Here is a 15,097-nt window from a genome sequence, read left to right on the forward strand (position 1 = left end):
AGCAATTTATAGATGATTAAACAAATTGTGGAAGATGCTAAAATAATTAGCTTGTCAACAAAGATATTACTAAACTCACAGCGTACGCTGTTATTATCCAGTGCACAAGCCATGATGGATACATCAGTTGCCATGATGGTTTATGAAAATTTAGTTATTGTGTTTGTCCCAAAAAATCACTGTAGTCACATGTACATGACCAGCTGTGCAGTGAGTATAAATATGTTTAAAATACAGTAGCACCTCTGTGAACAAACTACGAACACAGTATTAAACCTCCATAACACCGTAGACAGCAAAACTTTCGAGGAGGAAACCATTTGTGGTTTTCGCGATTATGTTGCCAACTGTGAATGTTTTCCCCTCGAATATTTTGTGCGCAAAAAACCTAAAAGCTATATATAATTACTATACCTTTTTGTATTTTGTGGGTCTTCATAGCCAGAGCAGCGGTTTTGCAAGCTCACACATTTGACGTTCTTAAATTAGAGAAAAAGATAGTGTTTGTTTGGGAATGCTCCGTTTTTTAATGCTCAACACATGGTGCTACTTAAGTATGTCAAGTTCAAGAAACCAACTTTGCCAGATCTGGAGGGGTCCTTAAGTGCTTATCACATTTGACCAGGCGCTTAGCCACCATCTGCGAATGTTTTCCCTGCAAATTGAAAAATTTCTATGCAACCACAAAAGTTTTCCCCCTCAAAAGTTTTGCCATATACGGTAAGTTGGTCCCAACAGGCTCCATATATTTTTACCCTGAAAGAGGACAACCTCATTTATATTATAGTAACAATAGGTCCACTGTATTGCGTTGACTACTTAGTACTTACGATCAACTAGTGTAGTCTCCATTTCCGTGGTGACATCTCCCATGCCAGCACTGTTGTTAGCAGCAACCATGACATCATATGATTTTCCCTTCTCCAGACCAGTCAACACTTCACCCCTACTATCAGCAGAGTGTAGACTAGAAGGACTAATGGTGAGATCATCACTACTACCAGTAAGACGATAACGAAGTGTCCATCTTGTTACTGGAGTCATCTCATCAGTGATTGTAACCTAGGTGATAATATGGTCTTAGGCCACAAGCTCATGTGATATAATCTACATAATACGTAATAAGTAAACTAGAAGGTGTGTGTAACACAAAGACTACAGTGTGTATGTAGCAACACCAGGGCTGTGTGATGATGGTAAGACCTATATCTCGATAACTGACAACTATTTTATCTCGATAATTGCTATTATCTCAATAATGATGTGACAATATAAGACCATTTTGTGAAAATAATTTTACATATTTGTTGACATGTAGTCAGGTAGTGGCTGTTAATCAGAAATTTTATCACTTCCCCAACTAGTTGGACACCTTTCTACAAGCTTTCCATTTGACTGTGGTACAAACAAACTAGTGAAGGTCACTACCTGCCATAATACTCACTATTTTTGTGTAGTGACGTCAAGAGTTCATAATAATATGGCCCCAAAACAAATATTATGAACTCTTACAGTAAGTGACGTTCACTACTAATATTATAGTGACTATCACAACCATGTAGTGACGTTCACTACAAAAGAGTAGTGAATGCCATTACTTAAATATAGTGAGTATTGTGGTAGAAATTAGTACTGGAATTCACTAATTTTTTAGTGTTGATTTACAATAGATCACAAAAATTTACTATTATTTCAATAAGCTAATTTGTTATCTTATTTACAATAGGTGATTTAGGTATCTAAATAATCTTCTTATCTAAATTACCTCCCAGCCCTAAGCAACACTAACACCATACTACTCGTGTCTTCTTTATAAAGGACACTGTACATTTAACCTCTCTATAAAGGACACTGTACATTTAACCTCTCTATAAAGGACATTGTACATTTAACCTCTCTATAAAGGACACTGTACATTTAACCTCTCTATAAAGGACACTGTACATTTAACCTCTCTATAAAGGACACTGTACATTTAACCTCTCTATAAAGGACATTGTACATTTAACCTCTCTATAAAGGACACTGTACATTTAACCTCTCTATAAAGGACACTGTACATTTAACCTCTCTATAAAGGACATTGTACATTTAACCTCTCTATAAAGGACACTGTACATTTAACCTCTCTATAAAGGACACTGTACATTTAACCTCTCTATAAAGGACACTGTACATTTAACCTCTCTATAAAGGACATTGTACATTTAACCTCTCTATAAAGGACACTGTACATTTAACCTCTCTATAAAGGACACTATACATTTAACCTCTCTATAAAGGACACTGTACATTTAACCTCTCTATAAAGGACACTGTACATTTAACCTCTCTATAAAGGACACTGTACATTTAACCTCTCTATAAAGGACACTGTACATTTAACCTCTCTATAAAGGACACTGTACATTTAACCTCTCTATAAAGGACATTGTACATTTAACCTCTCTATAAAGGACACTGTACATTTAACCTCTCTATAAAGGACATTGTACATTTAACCTCTCTATAAAGGACACTGCACATTTAACCTCTCTATAAAGGACACTGTACATTTAACCTCTCTATAAAGGACAGTGTACATTTAACCTCTCTATAAAGGACATTGTACATTTAACCTCTCTATAAAGGACACTGCACATTTAACCTCTCTATAAAGGACACTGTACATTTAACCTCTCTATAAAGGACACTGTACATTTAACCTCTCTATAAAGGACACTGTACATTTAACCTCTCTATAAAGGACATTGTACATTTAACCTCTCTATAAAGGACACTGCACATTTAACCTCTCTATAAAGGACACTGTACATTTAACCTCTCTATAAAGGACACTGTACATTTAACCTCTCGATAAAGGACACTGTACATTTAACCTCTCTATAAAGGACATTGTACATTAACCTCTCGATAAAGGACACTGTACATTTAACCTCTCTATAAAGGACACTGTACATTTAACCTCTCTATAAAGGACATTGTACATTTAACCTCTCTATAAAGGACATTGTACATTAACCTCTCGATAAAGGACACTGTACATTTAACCTCTCTATAAAGGACACTGTACATTTAACCTCTCTATAAAGGACACTGTACATTTAACCTCTCTATAAAGGGCACTGTACATTTAACCTCTCTATAAAGGACATTGTACATTTAACCTCTCTATAAAGGACATTGTACATTTAACCTCTCTATAAAGGACATTGTACATTTAACCTCTCTATAAAGGACATTGTACATTTAACCTCTCTATAAAGGACACTGTACATTTAACCTCTCTATAAAGGACACTGTACATTTAACCTCTCTATAAAGGGCACTGTACATTTAACCTCTCTATAAAGGACATTGTACATTTAACCTCTCTATAAAGGACACTGTACATTTAACCTCTCTATAAAGGACATTGTACAATTAACCTCTCTATAAAGACACTGTACATTTAACCTCTCTATAAAGGACATTCCTATACACCTCTACCAATACAATTTTACCTCTGAAATAGCACACAACTTCTTCATAACAATAAAATTTAGGAGGTCCGTTACAGAGAGATCCCAGTGTATCCCCCTTGTGTGTAGAATGTGCAGTAAATATAGTGGAACGTCTCTGAAGACAGACAACATGGCGTAATTCCTTTGTCAAGAAGTTCCTCAGTTAAGCTACTAATATTTGGGACCTAGATGGATGTCCTTTATAAAGGAGTTGTCCAAAATTTAGGGGTGTGTCTTTTAAAAGTGGCCACCCTGTACATATTTGGTAGTATGTCATTAATGAAGTAATACACACTCAGTCAACATCACATCACCATGGTAACACATTATGATATTCACTCACATCCCAAGTGACATTGAGACTGGTCGACGACAGTGCAGTTACTGTAACAACTGGAGCACCAGGAGCTATAGATAAAGTATCAAGACATAATTTACCATATGAGACATGTGTGCCTTGTGTATATCCTTAAGTATCAATTTCTCATCATCCACTACACTACCTCCCTTACCAACACATCAAATGACTTTTAGTACCAACACTGATGACTGATTGCAGCGCAATTTTTCTAAAAAATTACAGAACTGAACGAATTTTAATTGTTGCTCACTTGGCACACAGGAATAGGTGTACAGGATACAGGATTGGCTGTAATTCAAGGCAATAACGGTACTACCATATAGTGTAAATATTTCAAGGTTGAGCAATGTTGCTAAAAATAAAATTTTCAGGATTTGCAAACAATCCCAAAATGTATTAGATTATATGAAGGTCTAAATATTTCAAGGCTGAAATTTTCGCTGATAACCCACCCCCCAGTGAAATCAGCAAAATTTTCCCCCTTGAAATATTTAGGCTATAGTACAGTACAGAATAAAACTGTGCTATTTGTATGTTTTTACTAGATGACTACTCCACTGACTGATGCCTTCAGCCAAGCATAACTCAACTACAAAAACATTTAACAACTCATGGATGGATTCTTGAAATTTGGCTCACTTGTAATACTGCTTGTAATTTTCATGAGAAAAAATCCACTTTTCTATTTAGCTGTTTTCTCAGGGTTCAGCTCAACTTGTACAATCCATAGCACACTACTACAGCTGTGTACTGGCATAGCACAGAATGGTATTGGCCGGACAAAACATGTGCCCCAAACTATCAATTACTGGAAAGCAACATTGCTATTTCGCCTCACTACCAGCTTTGTTCCACCGGCTCAGCATGGAAATTGCACGATTAAATATGCATCCTGACTATCAATTACTCAGATGCAAACAGTCATTACGCTTCATTTTCAAGTACATTTTACCCGCTATACAGTGTTACAAATACAGAACAGTACAAGAAGAGTCCTACAATCAATTCAGCCACTGGAAACTACGGACAATTCTTGTAACAGCCAACAGCAATGAAGCCACACTAAGGAGAAAGAAATGGGACACAAAGGTGAGTCTATGATGTGATGTAGCTGCTCTGGTTGGCAAAAACACATCTCGGGTCGAAGCGACGTCAAACTGTGTAGATATCAAACCAATAACAACAAGTCCATGATGTGTGTATTGTACACCACATGTACTGTGGTATGACAAAAGAGACCTGTCGGGCTGAAGCAACATTGAACAGTGAGAAAATCAAGCCTGTATGTAACCTTAGCTGTTATTTGTCTAAAGGCACAAGTACAAAAGTCAATCAATTAGTCAGTCAGGCATCCCCTACATGTGCTGGAGACACAACCAGTGTAGGATAACAGCTTTAATAGGCTGCTATTTGATAAAACCATGATGATGACATGTAGAAGCCATACATTAGTAGTCATAGCAACAAGGGGGAGTATGTTTTGGTGTCTCTGTGGTACCATGGAATATTAGTAGGGAGGCCATACAACCATGTGTTTGTGAGAAGTACAGATCATAGAAATGAAACAAGGGAGGACATCTATACCTGCAGCTATACCAGTGGATATTTCAGAGAATCCATAACTGAATTAGGGATTAAATGTCCACTAGTATACCTGCTACCAAGGTGATGAAGGTACTGTGAGGATGTGATATTTTTTATGAGAAGTACAAACCATCATGATCTATACTGTAAGATGCTGCGGTAATAAAGGCCATGTACAAACTAGTAGTGACGTTCTTGTGAGCATCCTCTTGTGAATATGATTTTTTGCTTCTACCCACTCCACACTGACTTTAGACCAACCAACCTAGCATACTTTGGGGATTATTAACTACTCCAGTGCCTAACTGGTAAAGTTAAAATAAGTGACTAGATTATGGAGGTGTTCTTGTTTTCAAATGTACAAGTGATGTTGTACACATTACACCAAAATGTCCAATCTATCAAAGATCACCTTGTACCACAGTGAACATTTTGTTAAACAACAACACTCAACATCACCCTGGTGTTACATACCTCAAGCAAGTATTAATACTTACAGTATATACAGTGTACACCTCTCTTAACAAACTCTCCAAATAAGGACACACACCTCCGTAATAAGGACAAAGATTTAGGTCCCAACAGGTCTGGCTTCAAACATTTTTACCTGAAAGAGGACAACCTTTTTATTGTAACAAGAGTACGTAATAATAATAAGAGTAAGGAGGTCATCCCATGATGTACTCTTGTAGTAATCGAATGGAACAAAAATTACAATCCCAAAGTGTCCGTTATAGAGAGGTATCCACTGTTGCTTGTAACTATAGCAACTCACGTAAAGGTATTGTGTTAATCATCTCCATGGTAACACCACTACCACCAACACTATTAAAAGACTGCAGTGACACATTGTATTTCTTATTAGGAGATAATCCATTAATAGTATATGATCTAATAGATGTGGTGTTTATTGATGTAGGGGAGGATCCTGGCATGTTTAATTGATATGTCACCATCACCATGGTGATCGTATCAAACCCATCAAATGGATTAGTCCAAGTTAATGACAATCGTCTTGCTTCACTTGTTATCATGACATTAGTGGGTGGGTCAGGTGGTACTGGTGATAAATGTATACATTAGATAAACAAAACAGCTATGCATATCTAATGTTGATACCTCAATATCTCATGAATGGAATGACCTCATTATACTATATTAACAACATGTTAAACTACCACAAATTCAAGCCACACATTTCCTGTGTGAAAGTACAGGTTCTCATATGTCATCTTTTCAATGGCTGCTCTTCACACAGTCATAGATGAAGTTGTGGGTATTTGCAGTAAAAAACTGCACTTGTGCTTTAGAGCTGTTTACGTGGACAGTATCAACAGAGTTTTAACATAGTTAATATAAGCAGCCCCAAATGGATATGAAACTAATAAGAGCCACCTACCTGTTTCACTTTGGTTCACACCCCCTATGAAATAGCTGCCAACTTTACATATGTGTTTGTTTGATGATGGCAGTATTTAATCGCCTAGAAATCTTTGTGAGGACTTGTTAATCATTGTAGTATGTTGTGAAAACATTAATTTGGTGACAGAGTGTTTGAGTAGATTATTAGAGGCAAAGACAATTGGTGATAAAATACAACCCAAAACATTTCTCACAACAATAGAACACGATAAGTAAGCAATAATTGTAAGTTCTTCTAAGCATTTGTCTGAAAACATGAACATAAAAATGACTCCCCAGGAATTAACATAGAAACTAGCCTGTCTCCATAACTTTTGCCAGTGAAACAATTCATCTAGCAACTATATAAAACCTAACAATGGTTTGAACTTGACACAACTACAAATATAAGAGCATGATTTTCTGGTGTGAAACGTAACTGTTGCCCTCTATAGTAACATATGTGCTCATGTGATTAGTTTCATATCCATGGGGGATATTATCTATGATGTGAACATACAGTACATGCTCCCAATTATCTAGTACACACCTCGTACTCTTAGCTCAGAAGAACCCATAGAAGTCCCCAGGAGATTTGTTGCTGTACAAGTATACATCCCAGAATTAGCTGATGTTACCATAGTAATGGTCAGTGTGCTGGTCCCAGTACCAGGTGTTGCTATGGTAACACGGTCAACACCATCATTGAGCATGACTCCATTTAATGCCCATGTTATTGTGGGGGCGGGTAGTCCTCCATACATACACTGGATCATGTGATCCACACCTTGTGATACTGTCATTGTAGTTGGTGTTGTTGATGTGGTAGGAGAGTCTGTACACAAAGTAGAAACATACTACACACATACATATTTATTAGAGTCCAAAATGACATCACAAATGTAAAATGGTTATCAACATGTAGGTATCATTCGAGTACAAATATTATTCAAGTACAAGCACTGAACAATAAAAGATTTCTCCACAAGCATCTGTACTAGAATATATTAAGGTGCCATGTATATACACACAAAGGTACTAAATAAAAGGAACAGTAAAGGTACTAAGGTAGTTAGTGACATGCACACAGGAACTAAGATACTTAGAAAAGGAACCGGTGTCTACCTGGCTGTCCTGTACCACATTAACACTGCTAGCATGTTTGTGTTCACCAAAGCCCTTTCCCTTAATAATAGATCTGGGTACACTGGCCAGATACATAACATTTGCCTGGTGTCCTGATTGACAGCTTTTACTTGATTTAAAAGCAAGGTCCTAAAGGTACACTAGTTTGAAGTGACAAACATGACAACACATCACTAGGAAACCTTACTAAAGAGGTAGCATGATAAGATATCACTAGTTGGTTGATGGTTACATCATTCACTGAATGGAATCAGACAGTGACAACTATGTAGGGTTTGCCATGTATTGTGCTGAGGTGGCTCAAAGAGGGTTCTGGGACACACATGGATACACTACCAATTCACACATTAGAATACTTAGTATTGATACTGAGGTGTTGGGGGTTGAATAGGCTTTCTAATGATACAAGACAAGAACTCTTAAGAAGTGGACATTGTTACACAAAAGTAACTGTGGAATCCAGAGGACAAACTACACCACAATGTAATATAGAGGGAACCATTACACAAAATACAGCAGGGTATTTAAAGACCTCATTAATAAGACCACCTCATTACAATGACCACACTTTTGGTATACCTAATAACAAAACATCACTGTACCATTATACCGAAGTGTATCATGGTTACTAATCACTCAACACCAAATATACACAATACTAGCCATACAACAGCCAGTCCTACAGCTAGCTATCCCATATACTCCAAGTTTAGAGTATACTAACCATAACAGTATACAGTATATTGTACTCCCACAATAAAGTGGATCACTCCTTATAATGACAATGATATGATTGTCAGTTTGTGGGTTCACATTAATATGTGAAAATGGTGGGAAAGTGTTTGCTGGTGCTTCACTGGTTGATGTTCACTGGAGTATAGTATAATTTGTTTTCCTCCTATTACAACCAACAACACTACATAATATTATGGTAATGCTACCCTGAGATCAGGTTCATTGATACACACTAAACCAGTTACCACATAGCAGCCAGTTATTTTTCACGTTCTCTCAGGTGGCTTTTATCATAGTAATCTTGCAATCAAGCCACTTTGTACCATTAAAATTGGCAACATTTTTTTATCCCATAAAGTATCTCAACTATTGAACCATTCTTTAGGAATTTCAGTAACTGTTGTAACACCTTAAACATCTAGTCATTCACTTGTTTACCTATCCAACACATCACATACTTCTGTATGTCAAATAGCCACACATCAGATCCAGCATTAATTGTAAATATAAGCTACTTGCATGTGGACAATTTAAGACCTGACCCAGTTTAGTATACAACAAAAAGATTTTCGTTTTTGCAATGTAGAGCCAGCCACCTGTTGGGGCCTTTCTCATTATAATAAGTCCAAAGAGGCTTCACTGTGCTACTTTCACACATGTATCACAAGATCAACAACATGTTTGAATTGATAAACATTTCTTTTCTAACAAATTGTCACTGGAACTAACCCATTATTGATACCTGACATACACACAGACCAACAGTCTAGTAACACATAAACAAGTGATTAGATCAACACACTCTGGTAACAACAAAACAAGGTGTAGACACATGTCACAAGTTAGTCCCCAAGGCAATTAGTAACACAACAACAACATTATCAACAAGACACAACTACACTCCAGTAGCTAATACACAAACCTAAGAGAAGCCACAATGTGTTAAAGGACTGGTTTACTGGGCTTTGTGTCTTGTGTGAGTTATCTGGAGATGGATGATTGGTACAAGGCTTTAGCCTAAACAACACACAGAGCCATGATGTTGATGAAGTAGCAACATCTTCACAATCACACCTTATCAACAATTTGAGTGATCAAAAATTTGAGCCTTTCTCAATAATTGTTGCCACACCTTTAAGATTACAGGCTGCTGCTGCTGCCACTACTGATGATACAAGTAATAGTTGTAACATGGACATGAGGGCATACATATCATCAGGCAAAGCCTGAATACCCTGTGTTAAGCTAATATGTAACACCTATCAGGCTGATAGCCTGTACAGAGCAATCGATCACCCAAGCCAATACGACTACAGCCACTGGATGTATTATTTATGCATACCTAAAATTTTTGATTATGGATCAGCAGCTAGTACGTCCTGGTTATGTTTGTTTATGATGAATGGACATGTCCTAGAGATATCACGAAGAATTTCGGTTATGCAAGTTTAATGTTATAATCAGTGCCATTGAATCGTTTATGGAAAAAGTACAGAGTTCACTAAAGGCCTGGATAGGCTTGCTTGTAGAGTGGTTACTCCATGCAGAGTGGTAGCTTCGTGATGGGAGTGTGTCCATATCCGAAAACGTGTGGAAACGATTGGTGAATAAGGTATAGCACTAGTTCTCATCTTAGCCCAACATTTTCAACTCGTAGGATGGCAAGGATAACAAAACACTCACCGTCTGAGTGATTTTCATGGTGAAATCCAAGTCGTGCATCCTAATCACATGAGTATTAATCAATCCCCACAATCGATTTCGGCATATAATACTGCTCAGTTGTAGCACAGGCTACATTTCATATGTAGCCCGGCTAGCTGGACTACATACGAAAAATAGCCCAGGCAGCTCCTGATCTGAGGCGTGAAAAGTTACATTGTATGTATATTAAACTTAGAATGGAACTTCACTCTTGGAATGTTCAAAAAAGGACACCATGATAAGGAGAGCATTGGCCAATTTTCTTCCACTCGACATAACATGGGTGTGCTACTTTCTACAAAGATTTCTAGGGAGCTAGTCAACCCACTCAAGGGCATGAAGGAGAACAAACAATGCTTTAGGCTAGCAACAACAAACTACTAGTAACTAAACCAGCTACTGGTAACCTGTGGCCACATGTTGTCTTTCTTTACATACTTGTTTGTTATTAGCTAACTACACAACATCACAAAACAATCAATGACAAATGTACTACATGGTTAAACCACTCCTAATTAATGATTAAAGAAATCCTCCTGACATTTTGGTCCCACAGTCTGGCTACATACAGGCCTAATAGTTTAGTCCCAAAATGTATGCTATAGAAAACCACATGAAGTATTCATTTCTATACTCAACCACAACACATTTAGCTGGCTAATAGACAATCATGAGCAGTGAAGACATCTCGGGTTTCCTATACAGGCCCAGTCAGACAGATACTGACTCCTCCAGGTGAATATTAGTGGACTTCAACTTCATGGAAGCAAACTGTCAACTGCTTTACATTACATATACCAACAGAAGCCATGGTGTACACACTGGTGTTATTGATCAAGAACATTGTTGGATGTACACAGATACCAGCAGTAGTATGTTGTAGTGATGTGACAATGTGTGCGTGGTGTATGTGTTTGAATGAGGCTGGTATCCTTACAATGAAATCACCCCAAAATGTCTCAGAACTCTGTAGGTTCATGGGGTTGGCCAACTAACTGGGGAAATTTTCATGCCATCTAGCAGACATTACCCACCCACTCCGGGGACTACTTAGTTCCAACGAGCTTAGCTATGGGGGGCTTGATCAGTACATGTGCTGTGTTAGTGCATGTACACCCTTCCTTCCCTGGTGTTAACTGGAAAAGCAAACGCTAACTCTCCATGTCTGTGAAGGTACACAGTTTAAGTGCCCACACCTTTACCTGTCCCACACCATTACCTGTGTGACATGGTATATAGCCCTCTAGCAGGATACTAGTTCTGCCCCCGGAGAATTTGCCTTAGTCCCTGAGTACCACACAGGTGTCCCAGTGTTAGTTTACTGGGTAGGAGTGACCATGTTAGCACAGTAGCCTAAGGCTTCGCTTGTGTGTGTGTGTGTGTGTGTGTGTGTGTGTGTGTGTGTGTGTGTGTGTGTGTGTGTGTGTGTGTGTGTGTGTGTGTGTGTGTGTGTGTGTGTGTGTGTGTGTGTGTGTGTGTGTGTGTGTGTGTGTGTGTGTGTGTGTGTGTGTGAGGTGAAGTGTGTAGCTTATGCACACGTGTGTGTGTGTGTAGTGTGTGGTGTACAGACGTTTTCAGGTCCGTTGTCAGCAAACAGCAACTAATACCCATAAATTTGTTTACAAATTACTGCAGGAATTCATTGCACATGCACGGACAACCAACCTGAAAACCTCTGTACATGTCTCAGTCTCACACATCAATGATAGTCTATTCAGGGCGCCCACGTACTACCAGAACATGTTCCCATTTGAATGGTACCCTCAATATGCACACATTAAGGTTACATCTTGTTACAATATCTATTCTCAATAAAGTGTTTATAGCAGTATCATGTCTTCACTGAAGCACCAGTGCTACATACACCATACAACTAGAACTTTTAAGGATTCATCCTCTGCTTTGATGAATAAAAAATCACACAGGTCCTTGTGGAGCTATTAAAAATTTCTTCTGTAAAAGTTTCAAAGTTTCCTGTTTTGTACTGTACACAACTCGGCAGCAGTGTATGGACAACAATTAGAATGTTGTGGGCAAACACATTCTCTATATAACAGAGACTTTGGGACCACTTACTTTGGTATATACAATTTCATAGCTGTTGTCCTTTCTCAGAGTAACATGGTACTGACACATTGGCCCACTGGAATAAGTACACAGCAGTGAACTCTGCCAAACTCTTTGCACATAAAACAACCACTACAAAAATTCACATGTGTGACTTCATGACAACAGGCCAATGTGTCATGTCTTCACTCATCGTGTTTTAAAGAGAAGAAACTGGCTGTGCTCTAAGCTTACATGTTCGCACAACACACATACTAACAAGTATATCACTTACACTGAACTGTAATGGTGACATCAATACACAATCTGCGAAAATCGACATCAGTCACATAACAACATTCATACACTCCGGCATCACTACGGTTAATGGGGCTCAATGTAAGTGTTAAATCACTCGAAGCATCCACGCCATTTCTCCTCCAAAGCACTCCAGCCGGTGGTGGAGAAGCTTCACTTCTACACATCAACACTGCACTATCACTCTCATTGTAAACAGTAGGGCTATCAGTGAATGGGTCAGGGCTTCCTGAAATGGTAGCAAAAAAAATTAGTTCACTAAACAACAAAACATGCACACTTTTACTCACTGATTATTTCGACTGTAACTAAGAAAGAACCAGCGAAGTCACTACCCATCCTACACCGATACATACCCCCATCATCCTCAGATACATCCCGTAACAGCAGTGATTGGTTAGAGAGAATGTTCACACTGATAATGGCGTTATCTTTAGTCCACGTGTCAGCATTTTGTACAGGACAATTTATACAAAGATCACTTCCAGCCTCGACACGTAAGGTACTGTCATGTGGCGGGGACTGGCATTGTTGAGAGTAACCTTCTCGGAGAGACAATGGCAGATAACAAGACAGTTACACATGGCGCACACTCGCTGATAACACTTGTTTCACTACAGAACGATACACTAACCTGATGTTAGGAAGGAGATAAACGCGACACACAGTAAACCACTAGTAGACATGCCCTCTGCTTTTCTAATTTGAATCCGCAATAATCTAATATGTAACACGGATACTAGTAATTTCTGATACTGGTAACAACACAAAACGAACGCGCACGCGACTGGCAATTGTGGTAATGATGGTATGTAAACCACATACCACATGCAGCTGTAACGTCTATTCCACTAAAACTAATGTCAAAATAGCTACATTGTAATGAACAATGAGCCACATTCTTCAGAATTGACACATATCTACTCCTATGGGCCAGCTTACTTAAATTATGGAATGAATTTGCTGAGTCAACCATTAGCTATAAACAATTTAATTGTAAGTCCCTTATGAGATAATAATTGAGTATTCCACTAATTAGCTAACCACTGAACAAATTTTTCAAGTTGCTGTACTCAGAACTGATAATTTGTGATTAATTATACCAACACTTTATAATACATGTAGGCATTCCAGCCCGATTTTTAAATTTGGACTTTTATATGCTCAGAAGATAGAGTATTGATTGCCGATCTCAGAAATATATCGTTTGTTGGGCTACTTTGGCATGCACAGTCAGTGTTTAAAAACTGAAAAAAAAGGTACATTTTTTCTCCAGGGCTCCCCATACATTTTAAAGGGAAAAATGGCACAATTGAATCAGGAAGCCATATGCATCTAGCAATCTGGACTATCTTGAAACTGCAGTTGCTTCTAGCTGCAAGTTTATACATGTAATGAGAGTAACTTCAGATCTTATTGGATCTCAGCAGTCTTTGTATGCTTTGTGGTGAGCAAATATGTTTCACCTACTGCACACTTCTCAATACAATGGTGTATACCCATAGGCAAGTGGCTATCTCAAGTAAGTAAAGACATCAAGTTAACAACTTATAAAGGTAAACAACTAAAGTGGAGGTGCCACAATGATGCAACAATACCTAAGGTGGAGTTGTGGTTTCAATTACGGCATTGTTATTCCGACTTTGAAGTGGTTTATACTTTTGAGCTGATGACACGGCCATCAGAAAATTGCTCTGGAGCTGAAAATCGCTAACCCAAGCGAAGTAACTACGCACTTTAAAGTAAGCACCAGTAACTATCTTCCATCTGGCAGTACATTTTTAAACGTTTTGAAGTATTCTACATACATTACAAGGCTTGAAAAACAACACAAAACTTATTTATATATAACACGCATGATAAAACTAAGATTTTCATGATGATCAGCGTGTGGACAAACCCCATAGTGATTTTCATCCTCATTGGATCTCGGACAATGGAGCAATCCCAAGTTAAAAGCGAGTTGTTATTTTGTGCCTGGGTTCTATTGGAGAATATACGGAGAATTTTTTATTAAAAAATCTCAGATACTGGAATGCCTAATATAGTAATGGGTTTCTTGATGATACACTGACTGATAACACCACTATCATTGTAGCTATACAGTAAAATCCAGTACCTTTTCAACGGTACTGAGGAGGTAGCATAATTACCACAACATTGAATGGCTCACTATAAATGTGTTATGGTATATTTGCTTAAACGCTGTGGCATTTATTAATTAATTATTTGGATTTGACCACCATTCAATGCTCACAAGCAATGTTAAAGCCCTTAGTTTCAAAACTCATGGTGGCAC

At 38.0% G+C, this 15,097-nt stretch overlaps 1 protein-coding gene across 3 annotated transcripts in view; it reads right to left on the reverse strand.

Moving 5' to 3' along the window:
- The window catches only part of LOC136241095 (cell adhesion molecule DSCAM-like), a 31,641-nt gene extending 18,056 nt beyond the window's left edge, over positions 1–13,585 (reverse strand). Inside the window, exons 1-7 of one of the 3 annotated variants that reach the window (XM_066032270.1) lie at positions 13,433–13,585; positions 13,089–13,340; positions 12,776–13,027; positions 7,400–7,684; positions 6,224–6,508; positions 3,847–3,911; positions 831–1,062 (exon numbers count right to left, since the gene is read on the reverse strand). In XM_066032270.1, coding sequence (XP_065888342.1) covers positions 831–1,062; positions 3,847–3,911; positions 6,224–6,508; positions 7,400–7,684; positions 12,776–13,027; positions 13,089–13,340; positions 13,433–13,484 — 1,423 coding nt within the window. In that variant the 5' untranslated portion in view covers positions 13,485–13,585. The remainder of the gene's footprint in view (positions 1–830; positions 1,063–3,846; positions 3,912–6,223; positions 6,509–7,399; positions 7,685–12,775; positions 13,028–13,088; positions 13,341–13,432) is intronic. The other 2 variants (XM_066032276.1, XM_066032282.1) reach the window with 2 other exon arrangements.
- Between the last annotated feature and the right edge of the window lie 1,512 nt (positions 13,586–15,097).

The sequence above is a fragment of the Dysidea avara genome, chromosome 1 (genome assembly GCF_963678975.1).
Source record: "Dysidea avara chromosome 1, odDysAvar1.4, whole genome shotgun sequence".
In the NCBI taxonomy this organism is placed as follows: Eukaryota; Metazoa; Porifera; class Demospongiae; order Dictyoceratida; family Dysideidae; genus Dysidea; species Dysidea avara.